The sequence below is a fragment of the Mauremys mutica genome, chromosome 22 (assembly GCF_020497125.1).
Source record: "Mauremys mutica isolate MM-2020 ecotype Southern chromosome 22, ASM2049712v1, whole genome shotgun sequence".
NCBI lineage: Eukaryota > Metazoa > Chordata > Testudines > Geoemydidae > Mauremys > Mauremys mutica.
The window spans coordinates 1,329,684-1,354,442 of NC_059093.1; the positions used below are offsets into that span (position 1 = coordinate 1,329,684).

The following is a 24,759-nucleotide window of genomic DNA, read 5'->3' on the forward strand; positions in this document are numbered from 1 at the left end:
GCTCGTAGCACGTTCGTATACATGACGTCACCCAGGATGAAATCCGCTGCGAGGAGACCGGCTCGCCTTTCATGCGATCGGCAATCGCCACAAATAGCTGGGTCGAACGCCGGAAGGGCTTCGTCCGGTCGATGTAAAAAGCGAGGGCCCTGCGGACGTCCAGGGTGTGGAGCTGCTGCTCACGAGGTGAGGCGTGCGGCTTCGGGAAGAAGACCGGGAGGAAGATCTCTTGGTTGAGGTGGAAGGCCGACACCACCTTGGGGAGGAAGGCCGGGTGCGGCCGAAGCTGCACCTTGTCCCCATGGAAGACGGTATACGGGGGACCGGCCGTCAGGGCGCGGAGTTCCGAGACTCGTCTGGCGGATGTGATCGCCACGAGGAAGGCCGTCTTCCAGGTGAGATGAAGCAGAGAGCACGTGGCCAGGGGCTCGAAGGGTGGTCTCATCATCTGAGCCAGAACCAGGTTCAAATCCCAAGTTGGAGTAGGATGACGTACCGGCGGGTACAGACGGTCTAGACCTTTAAGGAAGCGGGCAACCATCGGGTTAGAGAAGACGGACTGGCCGCCTATGGCGGGCTGAAAGAGCCGCCAGGTGCACCTTCAGGGAAGAGATCGCGAGACCTTGACCTTTCAGGTACCAAAGGTAGTCGAGGATGGTCGGGATGGGGACCAAGAATGGGTTAAGACCTCGTTGGTCACACCAAATCGCGAAGCGTTTCCACTTCGCGAGGTAGGTAGACCGCGTCGAAGGCTTCCTACTTTCGAGCAGTACTTGTTGCACCGGCAACGAACAACCCCTTTCTGCGTTGGTCAACCACTCAGGAACCAAGCTGTAAGATGCAGCGACTGCAGGTTCGGGTGACAAAGCCTGCCGAGGTCCTGAGTGATGAGGTCCGGCCATAAGGGAAGGGGAATGGGATCCCGAACTGACAACTCGAGCAGCAGGGTGTACCAGTGCTGCCTCGGCCAGGCCGGAGCGACGAGTATTACACGGGCCCTGTCCCTCCGAAGCTTGAGTAACACCCGGTGGACGAGCGGAAACGGGGGGAACGCGTAGAGGAGGGGATCCGTCCATGGCAGGAGGAACGCATCTGAGAGGGAGCCCGGAGCTTGACCCTGGTACGAGCAGAACCTGTGGCACTTCCTGTTGGCCCTGGAGGCAAACAGGTCTATCTGGGGAAACCCCCACCTCTGGAAGATTGTGTAAGCCACATCTGGGCGAAGGGACCACTCGTGGGAGGCGAAGGACCTGCTGAGATGGTCGGCCAACGTGTTCTGCACCCCCGGCAGAAAAAACGCTTCTAGGCTAATCGAGTGGGTCACGCAAAGATCCCATAGGAGCATCGCTTCCTTGCAAAGCGGGGAGGATCGGGCTCCGCCCTGCTTGTTCACATAGAACATGGCTGTGGTGTTGTCTGTGTACACCGCTACACAGCGGTCCTGGAGGTGGGCCCGAAAGGCGAGGCACGCCAAGCGGATCGCTCTGAGCTCCCGGACGTTGATGTGGAGGGAGAGCTCCCGAGCTGACCAGAGACCCTGGGTATGCAGGTCTCCTATGTGAGCACCCCATCCCAGCGCCGAGGCGTCTGTGGTCAGGGTGACAGACGGGCGAGGAGGGCGGAACGGGACCCCTGCGCAGACAATCCCCGGATCCAGCCACCAGGTGAGCATCTGGAGAGTGGGCTTTGTAACTGTCACCACGTCTATGGGGTCGCGATGGGGGCGGTACACCGATGCCAGACAGTGGCCAATGCCAGGTGCCCCTGAGGGAGTGAACCTAACAGGCAATGATCAAGTGATCTCTCTCCTGCCAGCCACATTTGGAACGGGCAAAGTCGCAGCCTTGCGTGCGCGGTCACAAACGTGCACGCTGCCATGTGACCCAGTAGGCGCAGGCAGGATCGCACCGTCGTTGTAGGGAAGGCCTGCAGTGCCTGTATGAGCGAGACCATCGTCTCGTGCCGAGGACGAGGGAGGCAGGCTCTGGCTAAATTGGAGTCGAGGACTGCTCCTATGAACTCCACCCTTTGTGCCGGAATTAAGCTGGACTTCTCGGCATTGAGGAGCAGGCCTAGTGAACGGAAGAGATACAGTATTTCGGTCACCTGAGCTGCTACCAGTTCTTGGGACCGACCGCGAATCAGCCAGTCGTCGAGATACGGGTACACATGAATTCGACGACGGCGGAGGGCTGCGGCCACGACCGCCATACACTTGGTGAACACTCTCGGTGCGGTGGAGAGGCCGAAGGGTAGTACCGCAAACTGGTAGTGAGCTTCGTTGACCACGAAGCGCAGGTAGCGTCTGTGGGGGGGGGTAAATCGCCACATGAAAGTATGCATCCTTCATGTCGAGGGCGGCAAACCAGTCTCCCGGATCCAAGGAAGGAATAATGGTCCCCAAGGTCACCATACGAAACCTGAGCTTGCACAGGTGTCTGTTGAGCTCCCGGAGGTCTAAGATGGGACGAAGGCCTCCTTTGGTCTTAGGGATGAGAAAATACCTGGAATAGAATCCCCTGCCCAGCCTGCTGCGAGGCACCTTCTCTATAGCACCCACGCTCAACAGAGTCTGGACCTCTTGTAAGAGGACTTGCTCGTGAGAGGGGTCCCTGAAGAGGGACGGGGAAGGTGGGTGGGAGGGAGGGGACGAAACAAACTGCAGGCGGTAGCCGTGCTGGACGGTGTTGAGGACCCAGCTGTCCGATGTTATGGAGCACCACGCCTGGAGGAAGCGGGAAAGGCGATTTGAAAATAATAGGGATGGATCCTGGGAGGAGAGTGGCGGGCCGTCCTCGGGCGTCCCATCAAAAGGCCGGTTTTGGGCCTTGAGGGGCCTTGGTTCTGGTTACGCCTACCCCCCGACGGCCTGCGGCGGTAGGGGGCCGTCCGGCGATTGTTAAATGGCCTAGACCTGGCCTGGGTGAAGGGCCGGTAGGGCTGCTGCCGGAACGGCCGTCTCTGGGTGGCCAGCGTGTGCATGCCCAAAGTTCGAATAGCAATCCTCCCATCCTTCAGGGTCTGAATTCTCGAGTCCGTCTTCTCTGAGAAGAGACCCTGTGTATCAAAGGGGAGGTCCTGGAGGGTGTATTGCACCTCCGGCGGCAAGGTGGAGGATTGCAGCCACGCAATGCGCCGCATGGTTATCCCGGAAGCCATAGTTCTGGCTCCTGAGTCAGCGGAGTCCAAGGCTGCTCGAATTAAGGTCCGGGAGGCCGTCTTGCCCTCGTCCAGGAGCGCCGAGAATTCCCTGCGGGAGTCTTGCGGGGTCAGCTCCGAAAATTTACCCAGGCACCCCAAGATGTTAAAAGTGTACCGGGAAAGGAGCGCCATTTGATTCGCTATGCGGAGCTGAAGGCCACCCGCTGAATAAATCTTTCGCCCCAACAGGTCCATGCGCCGTGACTCCTTAGATTTTGGCGCAGCGGCTGGCTGCCCGTGCCTCTCCCGGTCGTTCACCGATTGGACCACCAGAGAGTCCGGGGTTGGGTGCACGTACAAGTATTCGTACCCTTTGGGCGGGACTGAATATTTCCTCTCCACCCCTTGCGCCGTGGGGGGGACTGAGGAAGGTGACTGCCAGATTGTAGCATTATTCTGCTGTATCGTGCGGATAAAGGGCAGTGCCACTCTCACGGGGCCCTCCGCTCCCACGACATCAGTTACTGGGTCATCGTCCTCTGTGACCTCCTCAATGGGCAGGTTAATAGCCTTTGCCACACGGCGGAGAAGGTCCTGGTGTGCCTTTAGGTCAATAGGCGGGGGTTCGGATGGTGTTGCCCCCGCCACCGCCTCATCGGGTAAGGAGGACGAGGAGTGGCCTGGCAGCACCTCGTCAGATGCCTGCTCTGCCCTTGGGCGATCAGCCGCCACGGCCTCCTGCCCCACCGCCGGGCCTTGAGGCGAGTTGGTCTTTCCCGTTGGAGACGGGGGGGGCCTGCTGACTGTGGCCTCCGGCACCGAACGCTCCGCACCCGCCTGCCTCGGCGGAAGGGGGGGCCCTCGTTCATGTTGGGCCCAGGGAACCCAATATCCCCAGTGTTGGGGTCCATGGTCCCGACCTTGCGACTCTGCCCTGAAGTCCACTGCACTGCCCTCAGGGGAAGCGATGGAGGGCTCACGAGAGGGCCAGGGAGGAGCTGAGGCGATCCCCGAGCGTGCGACCGATGCCGGCGTCAAGTGTCTAGCCGGTGTCGAAGGTCGGTGTCGGTCATCGCGTGACCTAATCGGGGAGCGGGACCTGCGTGTGGCGTGGTACCGGGAGCTCGACCGACGGCGCCGGGAGCTCGACCTCGACCGCGAGCGGCGGCGGCGGGAGTGGCTCCGGGAGTCTCGGTGCCGAAAGCGGTCTTTGGAACTGGACCTCTTGCGGTGGCGGTGACTCGGTGACCGGGAGCGGGACCGTTGCCGGGAGTACAACCGGTACCGCGATTGAGAGCGGTGCCGGGACTGCGACCGGTGCCGGGACGGGGAACGGCGTCGCGAGGTCGATCGTCTTCCGGATCGGGATCGTCGCGGCGGCGACCGTCTCCGAGAGTGGGACCGGGATCGAGACCGAATCCTGGAGCACCGACCATCTCGCTCGTCAGGGGAAGGAGGCCGCATCATCAGCGGTTTGCCCACTGACTTAAGGGCCCGCACCGGCGGTGCCGGGGGCCGGAGGCTTTGAGCTTCCGTGAGCTCGATTAGCTCCCTCGCCGTCGCAAACGCCTCAGGCGTGGACGGGATCCGCAGCTCATCCTCGGTGGGTACCGGGGAGCTGGGTGGTGCCGGACTCGACGGCCCTTGCGGCGCCGGAGTCGACGGCACCGTGCACTGTCCGTACACTGCCTCAGCCTGGACCGTTTTTGTCGGAGGCGGCTGGGCTAACGGTCTCTGCGGACGCTTTGCAGAGGCCGTCTTCGGCGCCTTATGCTTCCTTCCTGGGGAGAGGGAGCGGCGCCGGGACGTCGGTGCCGGGTGTCGAGGGGCTTCGGCACCGGAGCGGCTCGGTGCTGCCGGTGCGCTGCTCGCCGAGGAAGGCTTCGGCGCCGGTGGAGTTGGCGCCGGAGGCTGGAGCGAAGCCTCCATTAGCAGCTGCTTGAGGCGAGAGTCCCGCTCCTTCCTCGTACGGGGTTTGAAGGCCACGCAGATCGGGCACTTGTCAGTCCTGTGTGACTCCCCGAGGCAGCGAAGGCAGGAGTCGTGTGGATCACTCACCGGCATGTGCCGCTGGCAAGCCGCGCAGGGCTTGAATCCCGGTGCCCCGGGCATAAGCCCGCACCGGGAGTGGAAGAAGAGGGCTAACCCCTCTAATTCCCTACTTACACTAATAACTACTAAACTTGACTAACTATACAACTATACTAACTAAGTAATGAACTATATACAGAAGAAGAGATGGAGAAACGCTAGGGCTGTGGAGGTAAGGGAGCACTCCACTGTTCCAACTGGCCGTCACGGGCGGTAAGAAGGAACTGAGGAGCGGACGGGCCGGCTGGGGTATATATCCAGCGCCATAGTGGCGCCACTCCAGGGGGCGCCCAGCCGGCCCGCCGGAGTTGCTAGGGTAAAAATGTTCCGGAGAGCCGTGCACGCACGGCGCGCACACCTAAATGGAATGCATAGGAGCAATCACTCGAAGAAGAACACAAGATTATGCTAAAAAAACAGGAAAAATAAAAGTAATGGAAAAAGAAATATTAAGAAACAAAATGGGGGGGGGCGTGTAGCAAGCTGCGTGCTAGTAACCTAGAGCTGGGCCTGGGGATTCCTGCCTTCTCTCCAGTGCTCAGACAGTCAGAGCTTTTATACTAGTGTCCAGTTATGGGGAAACAGTAGCTAGGACTACAGCAGCATTTACATGTCTGGATTAACCACAGCATAGGAACAGAGCTCCCAGGTCTACAGGGCATACAGCACTACCGCCCCTCCCCCCCCCACACCAATCGGGACAGGGGGTGGGGCGTAATAGGAGCCTATATAAGAAAAAGCCCCAAATATCGGGACTGTCCCTATAAAACCGGGGCATCTGGTCACCCTAAATAATCCTATTACTCCAGGTCTACTCTACTTGGGAAATACGCACTCCTCATTTTTGCAACCATAATGAGGGAACCGTTTCACACACCCATAATGCTTGGCAGAGGGTCCCAACATGCTTTACGGGCATAACCTGAGATGTGGTTACCTCCAAGGGGACAGGAGCAAAGCAGTGCATGGCAGGGGGGGAGGGAAAATGTTGGACAAAAACTTGACTGAAAGTGCCCTGGGACCTTTACTGTCCATGCAGGGCTGATCAGGCCTTGGTATTTAAGGTCTAGTGTGTTTCACACACAGCACGCTGCATGGAACTTGATTTATGCAAATGAGGAAGACAGGCTGAGCTAGCCCTGCGGGGATTTGTGGTTTTAGGGAATCTGTTTATTCCAGACCTGATGATTAGACCCTAAAACCAATTCATGCCTTAGTTAAGCAAGAGCACAGATAGGTTCAGTGTAAAATGGCCCAAGGCCACACAGTCAATGGCAGAGCTGGAGTCTTAACTTCTAGTTCCCTTGCTAGACTCCAGTCACTCCCAGTAGCTAAGCATTTCTAACACAACTGTCAGCATGGTCTCTACAGCCCATGATCAGTTCGACTTGCTACTCTGCAGTTGTCTCTGGGAGGAAGTTTGGGGTTTTTCTAACTCCAAGGATGGAGCAGAAAGTCATGGTCACACCTTTGCGAATAGATGAAAAGCAGCCTCTGCCCTGTCACCAGGGAGCATCTCTGCTTCTGGGGCTTGACTGAGCCAGGCAGGATCCTCCCTCGTTAACACCCAACTCTCACACAGCCTGGGTGTGAGTTTTACACTTCCTCCAATGACATCTCTTGGGAACAGGTTACGTACACAGACTAACCCTGCCTTCCCATCCACCCTCAGTAGACCCTGAAGCTCTCTCCCACCAACATTCGCACACAAGCCGCTCTGCTGCCGGTGACCAAGAAAGCATAATCTACTGCCCTTGGAGGGTTTAGTAAACTAACAAGCAACACCAGTCCATTTTATTAAAAGTTTTGTAAGGATCTTCCATCTGTTCCCACCATCCCGAGAGGCACAGAGAGAAAGACATCTGCTGCAGAACTCCAACTACAGACACTAATCAAAGTCCCATCCCTTCCACTGGAGTCACAAAATTCTCTGATCTCTAACAACAGGCTAGAAAAAGGGTGAAGTGTCAGGGGAAGAACCACAGGGGGTGAGCGAGGAGCTTTTTCTCCAACCTGCCTCGATCCAGCCACATTAGACACAGAAAAGCAGAAACAGGGGCAGAAAGTCAGGGACAGGGAGCTTTAAAGAAACAGGTGATTCCTACAGCAGAGAGTGGAGTTTGGGGAAATCACTTCTGTAAAGAGACCCCAATAAGCTTCCAATGCTCCTTGGCTTTTTAACAACAAAAGAAAGTCTCATGTAGAAATCCTGGGATTGTATAATCCCTGACAGCTGGGTTTACAGATCATTTGGAGACTCAGAATTACATGCCTGGCTCTTTACTAAAAGCTCCCCAGTATGTAATCAGTGCTGTACTTGGGAGACGGTTGGGCAAATCCCCCTCTTAAACCAATCTGTTCCCTGGTTCTAAACATTCAAGGACTAACTTGCATTCTCCAGCCTCCCTGTTCCCTGGGGTTTGGATTATTATTCATGGGGTCTCCCTCCATGCTCTAGCCCCAGCCCTTTGTGTGCCTTCCTCCACTCCAGGAAATTCAAAGATAAATCACCACCTCACAGAACCCTGATTTCTGGCTCCAATGCAATCCCGCACCAAGAAAGATAGAAGTGGTGGGGAGTGCAGACGGGTTAAAAAAAACACTTTAATTTCTAAGACCACTAGAAAAGGAGCAGACAACAACAATCCAGACCTCCCCCAAAACATTAATGGGACACATTCCCTTTACCCCACGGTCCTGCTCATGTGGACACAAGTGTTTTTTCCACAACCCAGAGGGACTAAGATTCCAGCTCTCACAGCCAGGAATACAATACAGATCTCACTTTCTCTTTGTTTAGAGGGGTGTCATCAAATTGAAATCAAGTCAGTTTAAAAAGAAAAAAAAAGCCACCCAAGTTTTTTTCAGGTCCCATACCTGCTCCTGCTCTCACAGCCACAAAATAAACAGAACTGAAAGAGAAAAAAAACAACCTCACCCTATGATTCTATGATAAAAAAGTGAAGATTGCAAACAGCACTGTGTGACAGTCACTTATGAACCCAGTTTATAATGGCACTGTGATATACCATTGCTTCCCCCCAAACACACAACAATCACCCAAAATAAATACTGGAATTTCCACTATCTGAACCACAAAGCAAGGAAAATAAAGTCAATGGGGAGGTGTGTCGTTCAGGATTTCACTATTCCCAGGAGTGATGGATGCATGTAATCACATCAGTGCATCATTTTGGGGACAAAGACAGTTAAAGTGTACCACTTGTGTTTAGAGGACAATGTTTATGGGCCAGAGAAGTACAACTCTACTTCAATAAAGTTTTAAGCCACTTAAACCAGAGCTGAATTTACTACTGTATCTTTAGCAGCTCTCTGTTGTGATATAAATACACTGATGGCTGGGAAGGCAACAAACTTTCTATTTTCATTCATTTGGGATGACCATATGCAACTCACACATAAAAATAAGTGGAATTAATTCCCCTCAAGCACACATTCACCACATGTACATGTATATATAATACACAGGGGACATATTTAGCTAGTATTTCATGCTATTTACAGCTTTTTTTCAAGTCAGTTTCAGCTGCACAGCTGTCGAGGTCTCAAGGAAAAATGCCAACACATCAGAGGGAAATAAATTTCACCCCCCAGTGCAAACAAGACCAATTATTTTCAAACAAAGAATATTCGGTGGCCTAAGGAAACATCCTTTTAAAAAGCCACATGCAAATACACACATCACAGACATGTGTGTACTGGCACACGAGTGAATGCGCGCACACACCTGCACGCAGAGATGCCACCAGGACACAACTCGGGCTAGTTGATAGCCAGGTGGGAGGAGACTCGTCCCATCTGCCAGGCTCCAGCGCCCAAAGCTAATTCTGGTGCCACATTCTAGCCTCCCAGAATAGCGAGGGGGGAGGAGTTACCACTCACGTCTGGCACCCGCCCGCGATACAGAGGCGAGCCCCGGCCTCCCCGCTGGCTGGCACGGAGCGCCGGGCTCCTTTCTCGCCGGGCGCCCAGCACGGACCGGGCGCCTCACCCACGCGAAGTCCCCCCCGGCCGCGGCCGCGAATCCAGCAAGTGGCTGCGCTGCGCGCCCGGCCCCAGCCGCGGGAAGCGCCCGGGGCGGGCAAGGGCCGGGCCCGCCACCCCCGGCCCGTGCGCCCCGCTGACACTGATCCCCTTTCAGTCCCGCCGCCTCCAGCGCCCCCTTCTCGCTCGGCGGCCAGAGCGGGGCCCCCCGCCCGCCCCGCAGACCCTGCGAGTACCCGGCCGGGGCACGAACCAGGAGCCCGGTACCGGCCTGGAAGGACGCGCCGCCGCCGGCCGCCCCGGTGCCAGCCCCGGAGTCGAAGGGTCTATTCAGGGGGCGGCTCCTCCCCGCAGACAGAGCGGCCGCGGCTCCAATGGAGGGGAGCGCACCGCCCCCGGGAGGGGAGGGGACAGCGAGGAGAGCGGGGGGCGGGGAGGGTGCCAGACAGTGGAGCGGATTTGGCCGGGCCAGGGGCCGAGGTAGAGAAGGGGGCTGCAGGAGGAAGCTTCGCTTACGGCCTTTTATAGCTTCTCTCTGTTTCTCAGGAGCAGGAGGGAGAGGAGGGTGCAGCAGGCACTGCCCCCCTCCCCTAGCAGAGCGGGGAAACGCCTGACTGCTTCTCTCTTCCCTTCCATCCCCTGTATCCCGCCTGCCACGCCCATGCCCACGGGCTATCTGCCTTATCCCAGCCTGGGTTTGTGCCCGGCCTAGGCCCTGTTGTCAGAGCTCCACTGTATGCCCCATGCCCCACATGGGCACAACTCTCATCCCCCTCTGTTATTGTCCCTTCGGGCCTGTCCGTCTCCCTCTGGCTCTGCCACCTTCTTCCCTTTTCTGCAAGAGGGAGCAAAGGTTGCTGTAGCCTGAAAGTGGGCCCACCAGGCAAGTAGTGCAGAGTGCAACAAGCTAAGCCGCTGCCACTCCTCGCAGGTCCCAGCATTGGGCCTCCACTCAGTCAGAACAGCCACAGTGTAGCCTCCTAGGGTGGCCCACACTTTCTAATTTAAAGGAAACACTCTGAAGATAAAAATAATACAGGTCCAGATCCTGCAATCCAGTCCACAGGGCTCTGCACACACCCTTCAGACTGCAGGGTTGGGTGCACCTGCTCTAACAAATGTCCAGTCATTCAGAGCAACACCAGAACAGAACCGATTGCTTCCCATTCCCCAAGCATGAACCCCTGCCACCCCAGCCAGAAAAAAATACATTAGCCCTACAGGGCCTCGGGCATGCAGCAGAGCTGCTCTGATTTCAGCCAGTAGAGGGCAGAGATGCCATTTACTACAACATATATAGTTACTCCTGGAGGCATTTTGCACCAATAGAAGTCTGGTGGTGACAGTGGTGAAGATTTCCGAGTGACTCAGTAATGGAGAAAAATATCTACATTATTTTCCATCAAAATCCCTGTTAACACCCCAGGGAAGGCTTCCAGATTGTAAAAGAAAAATTAAAAATGTTTTTTTTAAAGAGTATGATCAGAAAAAGTGATTCAACTGGAAAACTAAAGCAGCTGTGGAAAATATGACACCATCTTTGCACAAAGATATTGACTGCGGTAGTGTGAAAAACATTACTCAAGGACAGGGTAGGAAAATAAGCCCCTTTGTCTTTGTGAAACCTGGAAGTGTTCTGAGGTGTTTTTTTCTTGTTGTACAGCCTAGAAGATGTAAAATTTTCCAAAGTCTGTGCTCTGTTACAGCAGAAAAACTCCAGTGAAGTCAATGGAGTGACTCCAGATTGAGGAATAGAGTGCATGCACACACTCGTGTGTGTGTGTACATGCACACTGTATGGCGCTGCCAGGGATGAATATAATGAAACACTTGAACCATGTTTCTAAGATAAGCATAGAGCATGGGCTGGTTGGTGTTCAGTCCCTGTGTCTTGGCCTAATTAGTCTGCTTTCTGATAGGCTTAAGTGATGGGCCTCAGATGCTCCAGCTTTGGAGTTGCTTATAGTGTGTAATTTTCTATTCTAATGTGAGTTTTCACACATCTGGTTCAAAGTTTCCAGAGTAATGTGGAAAATATACATAATTATCAAAGGAAATGGCTGAATTCTGAACAGCTTAGCTTCCATGCTGATGACCCTGCTAGCATTACTGTTGCTACATCCAGAGAATTCATTGCTGCTAATGTAATTTCCATCACAAGAGCACAGGTATAGCAGGGAGCACCACCCCTAGCAGCACAACTTGGGCAATAATACGAGGAGGAGAATGAAAAGAATATCTTAATTGCTGTACAAAATAAGACAACACAGAATGAGCCAGGACAGAAGGTCCTTGGCCAGCAACAGTGGTACACAGCACAGGGAATGCTTCTTAGAGCAGCACAGATAAAACAGTTTCTGCTGCCCTTGTAGACAAACTTGCTCCAAAGGAGACCCATTTCCCGGACACTGTGCAGGAAAACCTCACACAGAAACACCATGGGCTCACGATGGGCCTGGGCTCATTCCTGTTCAGCAGCCAGATTCTGATCTCTGTCACACCAAGATCAATTTAGAGCAGGTAATGATTCTGACTTCAGGGGAGTGTCTCCAGATTTACACTAATGTGAGGCAGTTGAATCAAGTCTTTGGGGGGTGAAGACATAGAAGGTTGCTGGGTCCAAATCTGCAATGTCCCAGAATAACAGAGTTCAGAATTTACTCCTCTGTCCCAATTACATTGAGTACTTACAAAGGGTTTTCCAGCCAATGGCTGTCAAAGCCATTTATCACCCCCATTTTACAGATAGGCAAACACTGAGGTTAAATGACTCGCCCAAGGTTGCACAGCAAATCCGTGACAGAATCAGGAATAGACTCCCAGTCTGATATCTTGTGCACTAAGTCACAGTGCCTCCCAGGGCTGGATAATTCAGGCAGAGAGGAGGAAAGAAGTAAAAACAGAAAAGAAGGGCACAATGAAGTCCCCAGCCTTCCCCAGTTCCCCTGCTCCCCTGGAAAAGGAGTTAAATACCTACCCGTTCTAATAGGGAACCCTCTTGTGACAGGGGCTGGAGGGAGGATCTGGCACCCAAGGAAGCTTGTTATTGCCAATCTCATCAAATAGAGCAGACTGCAAGTGGCAGCAGGGTTTGCTGGGATGGTGCCCACCTCCAGCACCCTGGGCTCTCCCATCCCGAGGACCCAGCCTGCCCTCATTTCTCTACTGGTTGCATCCATCCAGATAAGAAGCTGATGTCATAAGCAAAATGATGGGTGATATTACCTCTCACCAGGATAGATAGCTTCCAGGGCAACACACTCATGACAATGTTCTGAACAAGCCCGAATCCATCACCTGCCTCACCTGTCTCCATTCAAGAGCTTCTCCCTTCAGAAGTCTCCCCAAGTGTGAAGGCTCTGGAAAGGCAAGGTATCAGAGGGCAATAGCCTACCTGCCAGCCTTGCGCAGGAGCATCTGGGAGAGGCTGCCAGGCACCACCAGGAGTGGGGCAGAAGGCGTTGCAGGAAGCGACAGTGGGACTGGGGGGGGAAGGGTCAGGTCTGGAGAAATTCTCCTCCGCCACTCTTGAAGGTCTGTACCAGACTGTCTCTCTACTGCACTATCATTAACTGAATTGCTCCCTTCCCCTGGATACTATACAGCAAAATGATGACACCTTAATAACAGCCCGCGGTGCCGCTGCACAGAGCATGGTTTGGGCTTCACTTACAGCAGCCAGCACATACTGGGATCACGTCACCGCTCTGCTGTGAGATACAACCCAAAGAAATGCAACCAATGGGCATAGGTGGCAGTCAAAGATGAGTGTGTCCACACGTGTCTGTCTGCATCTGTCTAGACTGCCTGTGGGCCAGTGCACAGTGGTATGCATGTACCGTATATTGTTCTATCTGCCCATGGGCAGAGAGTGTGAGGATGTCTTGGGTCTTGGGATCTCACTCTCTCATGCCTGGACTTCCCAGACAAGCACAGAGAAGGAGCAGTGGGGTGTGAGAACAAGTCTGTTTATAGTGATTGTAGCTGGGAGGAATCCTCAATTTAGAGGGTATGTTAGACTCAGGGACAAATCTGATTTAGCCTATCCCTGGGGTTTCGTTAGCAAGGCAAAGAACTTCCACTGACCGTGCTCCCTGGGAGCACTCAGGCTGTGTTCAGATGCTCTGCAGAAGTCAGATTCCTGCAAATAGAGACTTCAGGAACCAGCATCGTGAGGAGTGGATCTGCACAGTGCTGCCAATCACTACTAGGACATGCAAGAGGGGAAACCCTGAGATAGGTTACACCAGTGGTTCTCAACGTTCTGTCCTGGTGACCCCTTTCACACAGCAAGCCTCTGAGTGCGACCCCCCCTTAAATATAAAAAATGTGTTTTTAATTTATAACACTATTATAAATGCTGGAGGTGAAGCATGGTTTGGGGGTGGAGGCTGACAGCTCACAACCCCCCACTGGGTCACGACCCCCCAGTTTGAGAACCCCTGGGTTAGACCAAGACACAGTGCAGGATTCCGTCACCCAGCTCTGCTAATGTCTCTCAATCCCAACTCACAGCCCCCTGCTACTCCTCTTCTGGGCTCTCGCCCTCATCACCTCTGACAGTGCCTCTCAATCCGAATCTACAGCCCCACTGCTATCCCAGATCTGGGATTCCCCCACTCCCAGCTCTGCCAATGCCCTTTTGTCCCAACCCACAGGTGCACCCGTTATCTCAGCCATGGGCTCCCCACCTCACACAGCTCTGCCGGTGCCCCTCAGTCCTGATCTATTACACACTCTACTATTCCTATCCTGAGATAGAATCATAGAACCATAAGACTGGAAGGGACCTCGAGAGACACTCATGGCAGGATTAAGTATTATCTAGACCATTTCTGACAGGTGTTTGTCTAACCTGCTCTTAAAAATCGCCAGTGATGGAGATTGCACAACCTCCCTAGGCAATTTATTCCAGTGCTTAACCACCCTGACAGTTAGGAAGTTTTTCCTAATGTCCAATCTAAACTTCCTTTGCTGCACTTTAAGCCCATTACTTCTTGTCCTATCCTAAGAGGTTAAGAAGAATAATTCTTCTCCCTCCTCCTTGTAATAACCTTTTATGTACTTAAACTGTTATGTCGCCTCTCAGTCTTCTCTTTTCCAGACTAAACAAACCCAATTTTTTCAATATTCCCTCATAGGTCATGTTTTCTAGGCCTTTAATCATTTTTGTTGCTCTTCTCAGGACTTTCTCCAATTTGTGCACATCTCTCCTCAAATGTGGCACCCAGAACTGGACACAATACTCCAGTTGAGGCCTAATCAGCATGGAATAGAATGGAAGAATTACTTCTCATATCTTTCTTACAACACTCATGTTAATACATCCCAGAATGATGTTTGCTTTTTTTTGCAACAGTGTTACACGGCTGACTCATATTTAGCTTATGGTCCACTATGACCCCAGATCCCTTTCTGCTGTGCTCCTTCCTAGGCAGTCATTTCCCATTTTTGTATTGTTTCTTCCTAAGTGGAGTACTTTGCATTTGTCTTTGTTGAATTTCATCCTATTTACTTCAGACCATTTTTCCAGTTTGTCCAGATCATTTTGAATTTTAATCCTATCATGGTTGATTGCAATGAACTGCACTTGTCCTGTGGCAGAAATATCAATTAGGAACCAAACAGGTCACCAAATGCAAGTATCCTAAGAAACATTTAAGCAAAAAACAAGCACAAATATTCCCTGTGCCACCCATCTCCCCTCCCCCCTGCAGCTCTATGCAGCTGCTTTATCACAAACAGCAACATTGTAACTGCTACAGCTGTAACTAGGCTGACTCCTATGGTAACACCAGGGCCAGTGCTGTAAAAGACGTCATTCAGCCATGAAGTATTAAGGCTGAATGTGTCATTTACAGCTAAATTGGGGGTTTATTTATGAGGCATAGCAAGCGCTAAATCCCCAGCAGGGCAGCCTGTACAGAAAGGCAGAGTCCCCTGTACATATTTTAGGGCCTATTATCGCCCATAGGAAATCTGAGCGTGTGAGGATTACCATTTCATCCCAGTTTGAGCTCAGCAACACCCAACCCTCAGCACTTTTAAAGCCTACTGCAGATATCAACTGGCTCAGCCTCCCCTCCCCTATGAGTCTGGGAGCTGGTCTCTCCATTTCACAGACACAAATCAGGGCAGAGAGGTCAAGCCAAGAGCACCAATAGCAGAGCCAAGAACAAAAGAACCCAGGAGTCCTTACTCCCATTCCCCTGCCAAGTTCACCCTGAAGCCGATCCCAGCTCAATAAAGCTTCTGTAAAACTCAGTGAGGCTGGGCTAAGTTGCACTGGGCGCTCTCTCAAGCCCAGTTACCCTCACCTGCTCTCAGGAGAACTAGGATTCACCCAGCTCCAAGGCACAGATGTACCCTAGCTGCAGACCTGAAGCTGGCTCCAAACACATCCAAAGTCAGAGGAAGTCAGGATCCACCTTACAAAGCTGGGAGAGCCAGAACTTGACCCAAACATCACCAATCTTTGGGGTCTGAGGGGCCCAGGCCTAGAGCTAGCTGAGTGGTCAGGAGTGTCCTCTCATGCATTGCTCCCACCACAACCAGCCTTGATGCCCAAGGGTAGGCACCTTACCTTGGGTCAGGCGAGTGGGCTGCTTAACCCGCAGGCCATCAATGGCACAGGCATTCCCGCAGGGGTGCAGGGTGAGGGTCCCACAAACGTTCTCGATGTAGCAGTGCTCAGAGGCCAACCCAGCCCCCTGCAGAACAATGTCCTTAGTGGCCGAGCCAATCATGGTCCTCCCTGCAAGGAGAAACATCTGCTTAATGCTCATTGGGTCATAACAAGGAGATCATGTGCATGGGATGGGAGGCCAAAGCAGGTGAAGCACCCCCATTTACAGAGGCTGAGATGGGACCACTCACCCTGTATTATTGGTGCCAAAACCCCACCTGGTGTGCACCCCACCCTGCGTGAGCACCATGTGATAGGAAGGGGAGGGCTGGGCAGGAAGCAGCCTCTGTAGTTTTTGCCCAGAGGAGCTCCTGAACTGGGAAGTCGGGGGGATGACATAACTCTGTGGAATAATGGGAGGGCAGCTCCTGTCCTGATGCTGCAGAGCAAGTGCAGCCCTGGGCGTTAAGCCACCAAGTTTTAGACACTGGTGGGTCCCCGAGAGAGGGACTGAAACAGCCTCTCCCAGCTCCTGTACCCATCGCTCCCTGCACACACACACAAACCAGCAACAGCCACTGATTCCCCCACACACCACTTCAGGAAATGGGGGTACAAGCCCCTCACATAGGGGCATGACATGGGATCCAGAAGTCCTGTGCTCATTCCTCTAGGCCAGGCTGACTCTTAAAGCTCCAAAGGCAGGGCACTCTGCACCCACAGGGTGTGTGGCAGTGCTGATTTGTCCCTCCTGCCCCAGCGCTCTGCAGCGCTTGAAGGAATAAGGCTGCTTCGTACTTCAGAGGAGAGGGGAGTCCTTCCACAAGGTAAGATCTGGACAGGGTTGCAGGGCCCAGCACAGTGCTGCTCTCTCCTTGGCTGCAGAGATTAGCACTGGGCTCCTGTTTGTGGCCTAGACTGCAAAGGCCAGGCCAGAGAGATGGGACCTTGCAGGTCCTCAGGTCAGAGCCCATGCTCCTTGGGGCTTTTATCAGGGCTGCTATTGATCATGCTGTTCCCTGGGCAGCCCTGGCTCCCTGACAGAAACTCACTCTGCAGGTCTCAGCATATTAGCTGCTGGGAAGACATGGGGCCACTTGGGCACAGACAACAGACAGCTAAATGTAGGTGGTCAGACACCCCCACAGAGCAACCCACACACCCCAGTCTTGTCCCTTCTAGGAACATGAACCCAAGCAGAGATGCAGCAGAAGAGGCAAGAGGAGGCTAGTGATAAAGAACCCTGTTTCACACTAACCACTGTGCCCCCAGGTTCCTCCTCCTGCTCCTATCAGACAGGCCAATTCCCGTGGCCACTCTACCTCTTCTTCCCCCCACCCCACTGCAATCCCAATCTCCAGCTGTCTCCTTGGGCAGGCAACTCCCACGCTCCTTTGATCCAGTTATCGCTAGCAGCTTCCTCTGTTGATTCTGTGCTGAACAGACCCCAAGCTCTTGGCTAGGGCCCCCACACCCATCCTCAGCTCCCACCCATTTCACACTCCCAGGCCCTTGCTGACTATGTGTCCGAAAGCAAGGCTCACTAAGTACAAGTCCATGGCCCAAGAAGCAGCTCCGCTCTGCTTCCCTTCCCTCCCCGGTGGAGGAAGCACACTCCCTGTCTGAAGTGCAGGGGGCTCGGTAGGGTCTGTGCCTTGGGCTGGTGTGTGGGCATGTCACGCGTGCACAGGTGAATCCTTCCCAGTGAGATCTTGGACATCTCCACAGGGAGCAGACCTGGCAGCTCCCTGCCTCTGAGGCCAAGGAGGCAGATAGGTTGCTAACAGCAATGTCTCCAGGGAGAGCTTAGCTCTTGCTTCTCTCCGGTTTTTAATCTGATCTTTAATCTGAGACTGCACTGTGGCCTCAATAACAATTATTGGACACAGATGCATGCCTAAGGTTCGCTTCCCAACACCAACTGCTAGAGAAGGGCTGACATTTGGAGGGGCTGAGCCATGAAGGAGCTGGAGTCTCTGATTCTAAACTGAGAGGCAGGGGGCAAGTGGCTCAGGGATGGGGAGGCACAACTGGATTCTGATCATCATGTGCTTGTCCCTATAGCAGGGCCATTCACAGGGGGCTGCCAGGGAGGGGTGGCGGGATGTTATTGGGGATTGAAACTTTTCAGGAGCTTCCAGTGCCTCTGGGAGCCACAAAAATGAGCTAGCCACTCACTGTCAGGAGGGAAGGAACAACTGCCCTATGTGCCTCTCACTCCCTCCATTCTTGGGAGCCAAGGCTGGATCTGAATCCCATTGCCAGCCCAGCTCTCGCTGGGATGCTGGTTCCATCTGGCTCTGGGCTGCTGAGCTCACATAAACCAGGAACATCAATGTAGATGTTAACCCAAGTCCCTGCAAGATGAGAGGGTGTGGCAGCACCAGCTCCCATTGCTGGGACTAAAGATGGGTGGGACTTAGTGTGCCCACACCCCAGGGGCTCTGGGTATCCCAGCCAGATCCAGACTGTGCCTCCCCATCCCCATTTTCAGTGAGATTAACCTAGGTTCCGAATCCCACATTCAGCATCTAGATGGGGCTATTTTAGTGGGGCTCTCTCAGCACCCTGCAGAAAGTTACAGCCACACAAAAGTGGATCACAGCCAAGCCCACACACCTGGAGGAGAAGGTTTCTAAGATTCTCAGAAGCGGCCACTAATTTGGGGGGCCCAGCTGAAGACCCCTAGGAGGTGACTTCCAGGGGCGCTAAGCACCCACAACTCTAGCTGACGTGACTGGAAGCTTGTGTGTGCTCAGCACCCCTGAAAGTCAGGCCCTAGGGTTTCCAGTTGGACCCCCCCAAATTAATGACTTCTTAGAATCAGGGCCAAGGTTCCTAAAATGGGGCATTCAAAATTAACAGCCAGTTTGAAAATTGGGGTGTAGGGGACTTGCCCAAGGCCTCTCAGCGAGTCTAGAACACAGCTGGGAATGGAATCCCTAGGCCTCCTGTTCTATCCATTACAAACACACCCTCTCCACAGTCTGGCTTTCCCGTGGTGTGATGGTTGGTCTCCATCCAGTGTAAGTTACACAGTGAGTCTCAGCCACAGGAGAGCAGGAAAAGTGACACCCCTTCCCCCAGGTGAGCACCTAACCCCTTATCAGCCTCGGCCCATCGTCACAGACAGGCAAGGGGAACTTACCCTCTCCTAGGGGCAGGAGGGTGATGGCGGTGCTGAGCCGGCCACTGCCCAGGCTCACCAGATGTGGCTTGTCGGTCTGGACCTTCAGCCCCTTGCCCATGTCTATTAGGTCCAGAGGACTGTTCTGTAGGGAAGGATAAAGCAGAACCCCTGGTTAGAACATGCTCATCCCTGAACTCAGGGGAGAGGTTGCTGGGCCGAGCCCTTCCTAGATGGGGGCCAGAGAGGTTTTCCACCTGGCAGGAAATGCAATGAGTTTGGTGAGTCTCAGTCAATTCCTGGTGGACCAGCATCCACAGCACAAAAGCCACCCCATTCGGTCCCCTACGGGCAGCGCCAGCAAAAAGGTCAAGGGCTGAACAGGCCATTGGGACTGTCCTCTCTTCTCATTCCTCCAGCGCAGGCCATGTTGTGGATGCTGACCTTGCCCCTGACCATTCTGGCGGTAAGCAGAGGGCTCCAGAGCTGTCAGTCCGGCACCAGGACATAAAAATTGTGAGGTAGATATGGCACCAGCTGCTGCAGAAGAGGTGGTTCTTGCACTGGCAGCACCACACATGTGGGAAAAGGAAGAGAGGGAGCAGGGATGGAAGGAGCCATGGGGACAAGGCTGGAAAATGTCTGGGGCACAGGCAGGAGTGTGCAAACAAGACCCCTGAAATGAGGAGCAAGACCAGCTTTAGCCCCTGAAACATGCCAGTAAATGGATGGATGGACAAGGAGACAGATGGGGTCTGTGCTGGGGGTTGGCTCCTACCCAGCAGCCTGTCCACAATCAGTGATTCAGATAGGTTCTCTCTCCGTTCCCACTTTGCACAGCAAAGATGGATCATAAATATTTATGGGCTCCGTATCTTTCTGCTCTCTATGACAGGGCAGAGCGGAAGTGGAGGTCTCACAGAATGGCTGGCTGCAGCCAGCAGGGCAAGGCTCTCCTCAGTGCCCTGGGCCCCTGACCCTACTGCAGGTAAACCAGAATCCAACCAGGCTTCACTTAGACCCCATCAGCTACATGCACACACATGTACATGCATGCAGACAGACACGCATCCCCACATGGATGCAAGCACACACAAACACAAACCCACAAGCACAGCCTGCTGGGCCCCTGGCTCCACATTCTGAGGGTGTCTCCCTCAGCCCTTTTCCCAGAGCACAGAGAGTGCCCTGTGTGGGCTCCAGACAGTGGGTTAGCAAGCTGAGGAACGGACTCCTCAGATGTGGAGTCTGAGGGTTCTGGGCCTTCCCCATGTCTCCAGATCTCACGACAGGCCGGCTGTGATCTTTGCTCTGTGCTGCAGCTTGGGGAAGAGGAGACTAGAAGGATGAAAAGTGACAATAGCCCAGCCCTAGGGCAAGGGGAATTCCATGGGCTCAGGTTCTTTTTAATAGGATCCAAGGTACTAGCCATTTAGCCCAACTGGATTTACAGCCAATCCCATAATAGGATTGGGAGGAAAGGCCCAATGGCACTCGGCAGAAGGCAGCGCCTGTCACCCACACCCTAGTCCTGGGGTTATTCAGAATACCAATAACCCTTCAGAGTTGAGCTCTGGGAGGGAGTGGAGGGTGGGAGATGTGGCACAGAGCCATGCCATTCTCCAGCTCTGGGGTGGGGGATCATGCCTCACTGACTATAAATCATCAACAGCCTCTTACCGTGATGGGGCCACAATTCCTCTCTGGCAAACTGTTCCCATGTCCCCTCTCCACAAGATCCTCCAGGAGCCTTTAGGGTCAACTGGGCCGAAGTGCAACTACATGGATGCTGAACTGCCCAATCTAGAACCAGTGCCCCCAACCCCCATCTGGAATTGGGGTCTGGCCCATAACAGAAGCAGGGCCAGGCCTGGGAGAGGGAATAAACTCTCCCTATACTCTCATGGGATTGCCAGGCCCATCTCCCAGCACTTGGGGCTGCTCTCTCTTTGGTTTTCTGGATGCCCTGATTTCCTGCTGGCCCCATCACTATGGGGACCTAAGCAGCCTGTATCGCCAGTGCTCTCAGCATCACCCCTGAATCCCTCTCTAGGACCAATAACCTTTGCTCATTTGTGACCCTGTGCCAGTCTCTAGGGATGGAAGGACAGGGCATTAGCCCCCAAAGCGATCTCAGTCTGCCCTCGCCAGCACAAGGCAGCAGTGCTGATGCACTGGCTGGTGGAGGTGACCCCAGCACACACTCACCTGGATGATTGCTTGGACTTTGCGGGTCGGGCTGGTAACATTCCTGTTTGAAGCTTCCATGGCAACTTCATCAATGTGCCTGGCACTCTCCTGGGAAGGAACCAGAAACACAGAGGGGGTGTTAGGACTTGAGAGAGCCCTCCAGTAACAGGAATACAACGACAGAACCAAACCAGCGCTGTGCATGGGGCTATGCTGCAGAGACGCACCTCTCCCTCCCCAGCAGGGGATGCAGAAGGTTGGACCAATGAGACACATGAGGTCACAGGCTGAGAGTAAAGTTCACAACAGCCCAGCAAGCACAGGTGAGTGATCAAGAGGCCCCATTATCTAGGCCTAATCAATGAAAGGAGAGAGTGGTTTAGGGATTATAGCAGGGGATGGACAATCAGGATGTCTGAGTTCTAGTCCAAGCTTGACCTTTGGCAAGTCATCTCACTGCTCCAGGCCTCAGTTTCCCCATCTGTACAGTGGGGATCACACCCACCTATCCACACAGGCTGTCAGAGCTCATGACTGTTCGTAACCAGCTTGAAGTACTTGGATGAAGAGTTCCAAAGAAAAGCAACATGTCATCAGCCGTACACATTCTACATCATGCTGCTCCCCCACCCACCTACCCATAGACACAAGCAGCTTCCAGGCTTTTACCTAGCTTCTGCACTGGCATTATTTTCTTCCAGAAATGAGTGAGGTGTATGAATCCCAGTACTAAAGAGAGACAGCATTAGGAGAAAGCAACAAAGAGTCCTGCGGCACCTTATAGACTAACGAATGTATTGGAGCATAAGCGTTCATGGGTGAATACCCACTTCGTCAGATGCATGGCACACGAAAGCTTATGCTCCAATACATTTGTTAGTCTATAAGGTGCCACAGGACTTTGTTGCTTTTTACAGGTCCAGACTAACACGGCTACCCCTCTGATACTTGAGCATTAGGAGAGTTGATAGCTGCAGCTCTGAGAGCTGGACACTAGGGGGCATAATTTCTGGCCTCGTAACCTTTTACCAGCTGGGCTTTGCATGACAGAGTCCCTGTGCCTCATTTCCTCTCTGCCTGCTCAAATCAATGGTGAAATCTGGCTTGGACCCCAACTGAACTGGGTAATTCTGCAAACATATCTTGCCACAGGGTCTCTGCTGATGCGAAATGACAGTGAGTGGCACAAACACCCAAAAAGCACAGTAACTTAGAGCCCCTATGTATAGAATGCAACAGAACGTGTGCAGAGCATGGGATACATGGCCATGTTTCACCATTCACCCAAGGATCTCCCAGATCTTTACAAACATGAACTATGTTAGCATCATAAACCCTGCACAAGGCTGGTCAGGGGAGGTCTACGGGAATAGGACAGCCAGTTCTCCAGCACAGCAGCTTTTTAACAGCACTCAGACTGGCAGGAGAGGAAAAATAATCTTCTCTCCCCAGTGAAACTTCAGGGAACTATAGGGGGGCAGCAGGCAACTTCCCAGGGTTAGAATGGGGCCAAGACACCTGAGCTAAGAGCCCAACTCATACCATGTGCCCTAGGATGGCAGGAGTAGCCAGGGGGAGAGTTCCATGTCTCAGTTCCAAGGATTACACTTAATGGCAAGAAGATACTTTTCTGGTAAATTCCTGGTTCCAGATGCTCAGAAATTGTCTCAAGATTACATTTCTCTGTCCATCCATCCAGAGATATTCTCTCTTACACACATTCACTAACATACACTTGTATACAGAGGGCCTAACTACAGAACACAGAACAAAAGAGGGAGTCTTAACTGAACAACAGCTTTGCAGAGGTTCATTTTTAAAAATCTACATCACTAAACAATCACTGAGGGAAAAACCCAACATCTGGGATGCAGGGAAGGAAGGACTAACAAAGACAGACGTACACATACTACATATGACAACGCATCCATGCTTGCCCAGCAGCCCGCCCCACTAGTCAGCAGCAATGTTGTGCACCAGCCAGTCTCTCTCCCAGGTGCTGCTTAGGGAACTAGCAACCCCACACATTCATATGTGCGCACACAGCTCCTCAGACCCTCTGCATGTCTGCACATGCCCCACATTTACATGCATGTTCAAACACACACACACACACACACACACACACAGACTAACTGAAACCCGATTTCAGCTCCTTCTACATTACCATCCTGGTCAGGGTTCCTGTCCCTGCAGGAATAAATAAAGCAGCTTGGAGAGGAAACTGACCCCACAAGCCAGTGATTTCCTGCACTCTGGTGCTCAGACCATTTGGGCCAGCTTAGCCCAAGTTTACTCCCTACTCCATGAATCCCACACTTCCATCTTAGGGTCACTCTACAGCAGGATGGCAGCAGTAACCCCCTCCTTGCTGCCTGGTCTGTAAGCACTTCCAGAGCAGATCTGAGGATGGACAGTTTGTGGGGCAGAGACCTCACCCCATTTGACCTGTGGATCATTGGGTTCTGTTGGCTCCCCCACTACAGACCACATGGCTTGTGACATTACAACACAATTATAAGGACTGCTCCCAGCCTTGTGTTGTATGAGTGCAGGTCAGGGGGCAGATTGTATCACATGGGTTCCTAGCAGCTGCCCCCAAACCACTATTCTGAGACAGTGTGAAGCACTAACATTCTCCCTGTCAGCAATGAGGGCGGGGTGAAGCCTACGCTTTTAGCAAGAATCACTGTGCTTCAGAGTAAGGTTAAGAGGCTCCGGAGAAGGCTGGGATCTGCTGGACCCTTCAGACCCTGCTTCCCAGCAAGAGCCACACTGCTCCCCTATCATATAGGCACTAGCTCTTTAGCCAGTCTGGTGTAAATACCCCAAGTGATGGAGCCACCACTCCTTCCCCAAGGAGCTGCAGACAAATCACTCGGGTGGAAGAGTATTGTGCTGGGATATTCAGAGCTGGAAAGATGCACCGGACTACTGAATCCCCCAGCAATGCAGGGCTCAAACCGGACTACAGAGGGAGTGTCTGGGAGGAATTAGAGTTGCTGGTCGCATTTGTCTGGGGAAGAGGCAGCCTGGCCCCTCCTTCCCCGACCAGGCCTCTGCTCTTTGTAAAATGTTATTTTGCTGGTATTAAGGCAGAACTAGGTCAAAAGCAGGCCAAACTGTGTGACACCAGTGCACCATCTACAGGCTAAGCCTGCATTGCAGGTGATAGCGTGTACTTAGCCTTCTCCTATCATTGCCAATGGAGAACAATGTTCACGAATGCAGCCACTGACACTCCCAAGAGCCCCAACATGCTTTCAGGAAGACACGCTGAACTCTCCTCTCAGTTACCCCCAGGAAGCTTCCCTGGCCCTGCTTCACCTGCCCCCCGGTCAGCATTGGCCCCAGCGGGATTAGAGAAAACAGGATGGGCTGGGGTAACTTGATCAAAACAACTCCAAAAGTCCCACCAGGGGTCAGTGGTGATTCCTGACCTCTCGACGATGCGGTGGCTCCCTGTTCTCTACCAGCTCACCTTTGCCAGCTGGGCATTTCTTGTGCCTTTCCTGCCAAGGGCTAGGGCCACTCCGAGTGCATGGAAAGATTGTTTAGTCTCTGCTCCCACACATCCAGC

General features: G+C 53.3%; 1 protein-coding gene across 29 annotated transcripts in view; it reads right to left on the reverse strand.

Moving 5' to 3' along the window:
- Positions 1 to 24,759, reverse strand: part of PHLDB1 (pleckstrin homology like domain family B member 1) — a 111,260-nt gene that overhangs the window by 74,955 nt on the left and 11,546 nt on the right. For 28 of the 29 annotated variants that reach the window (XM_044997141.1, XM_044997144.1, XM_044997140.1 and 25 more), the window contains 3 exons: positions 21,198 to 21,287; positions 19,011 to 19,134; positions 15,821 to 15,991 (listed from right to left, as the gene is read on the reverse strand). In XM_044997141.1, coding sequence (XP_044853076.1) covers positions 15,821 to 15,991; positions 19,011 to 19,134; positions 21,198 to 21,257 — 355 coding nt within the window. In that variant the 5' untranslated portion in view covers positions 21,258 to 21,287. Of the gene's footprint in view, positions 1 to 15,820; positions 15,992 to 19,010; positions 19,135 to 21,197; positions 21,288 to 21,406; positions 21,461 to 24,759 lie in introns of those variants that run through there. The other variant, XM_044997143.1, reaches the window with a different exon arrangement.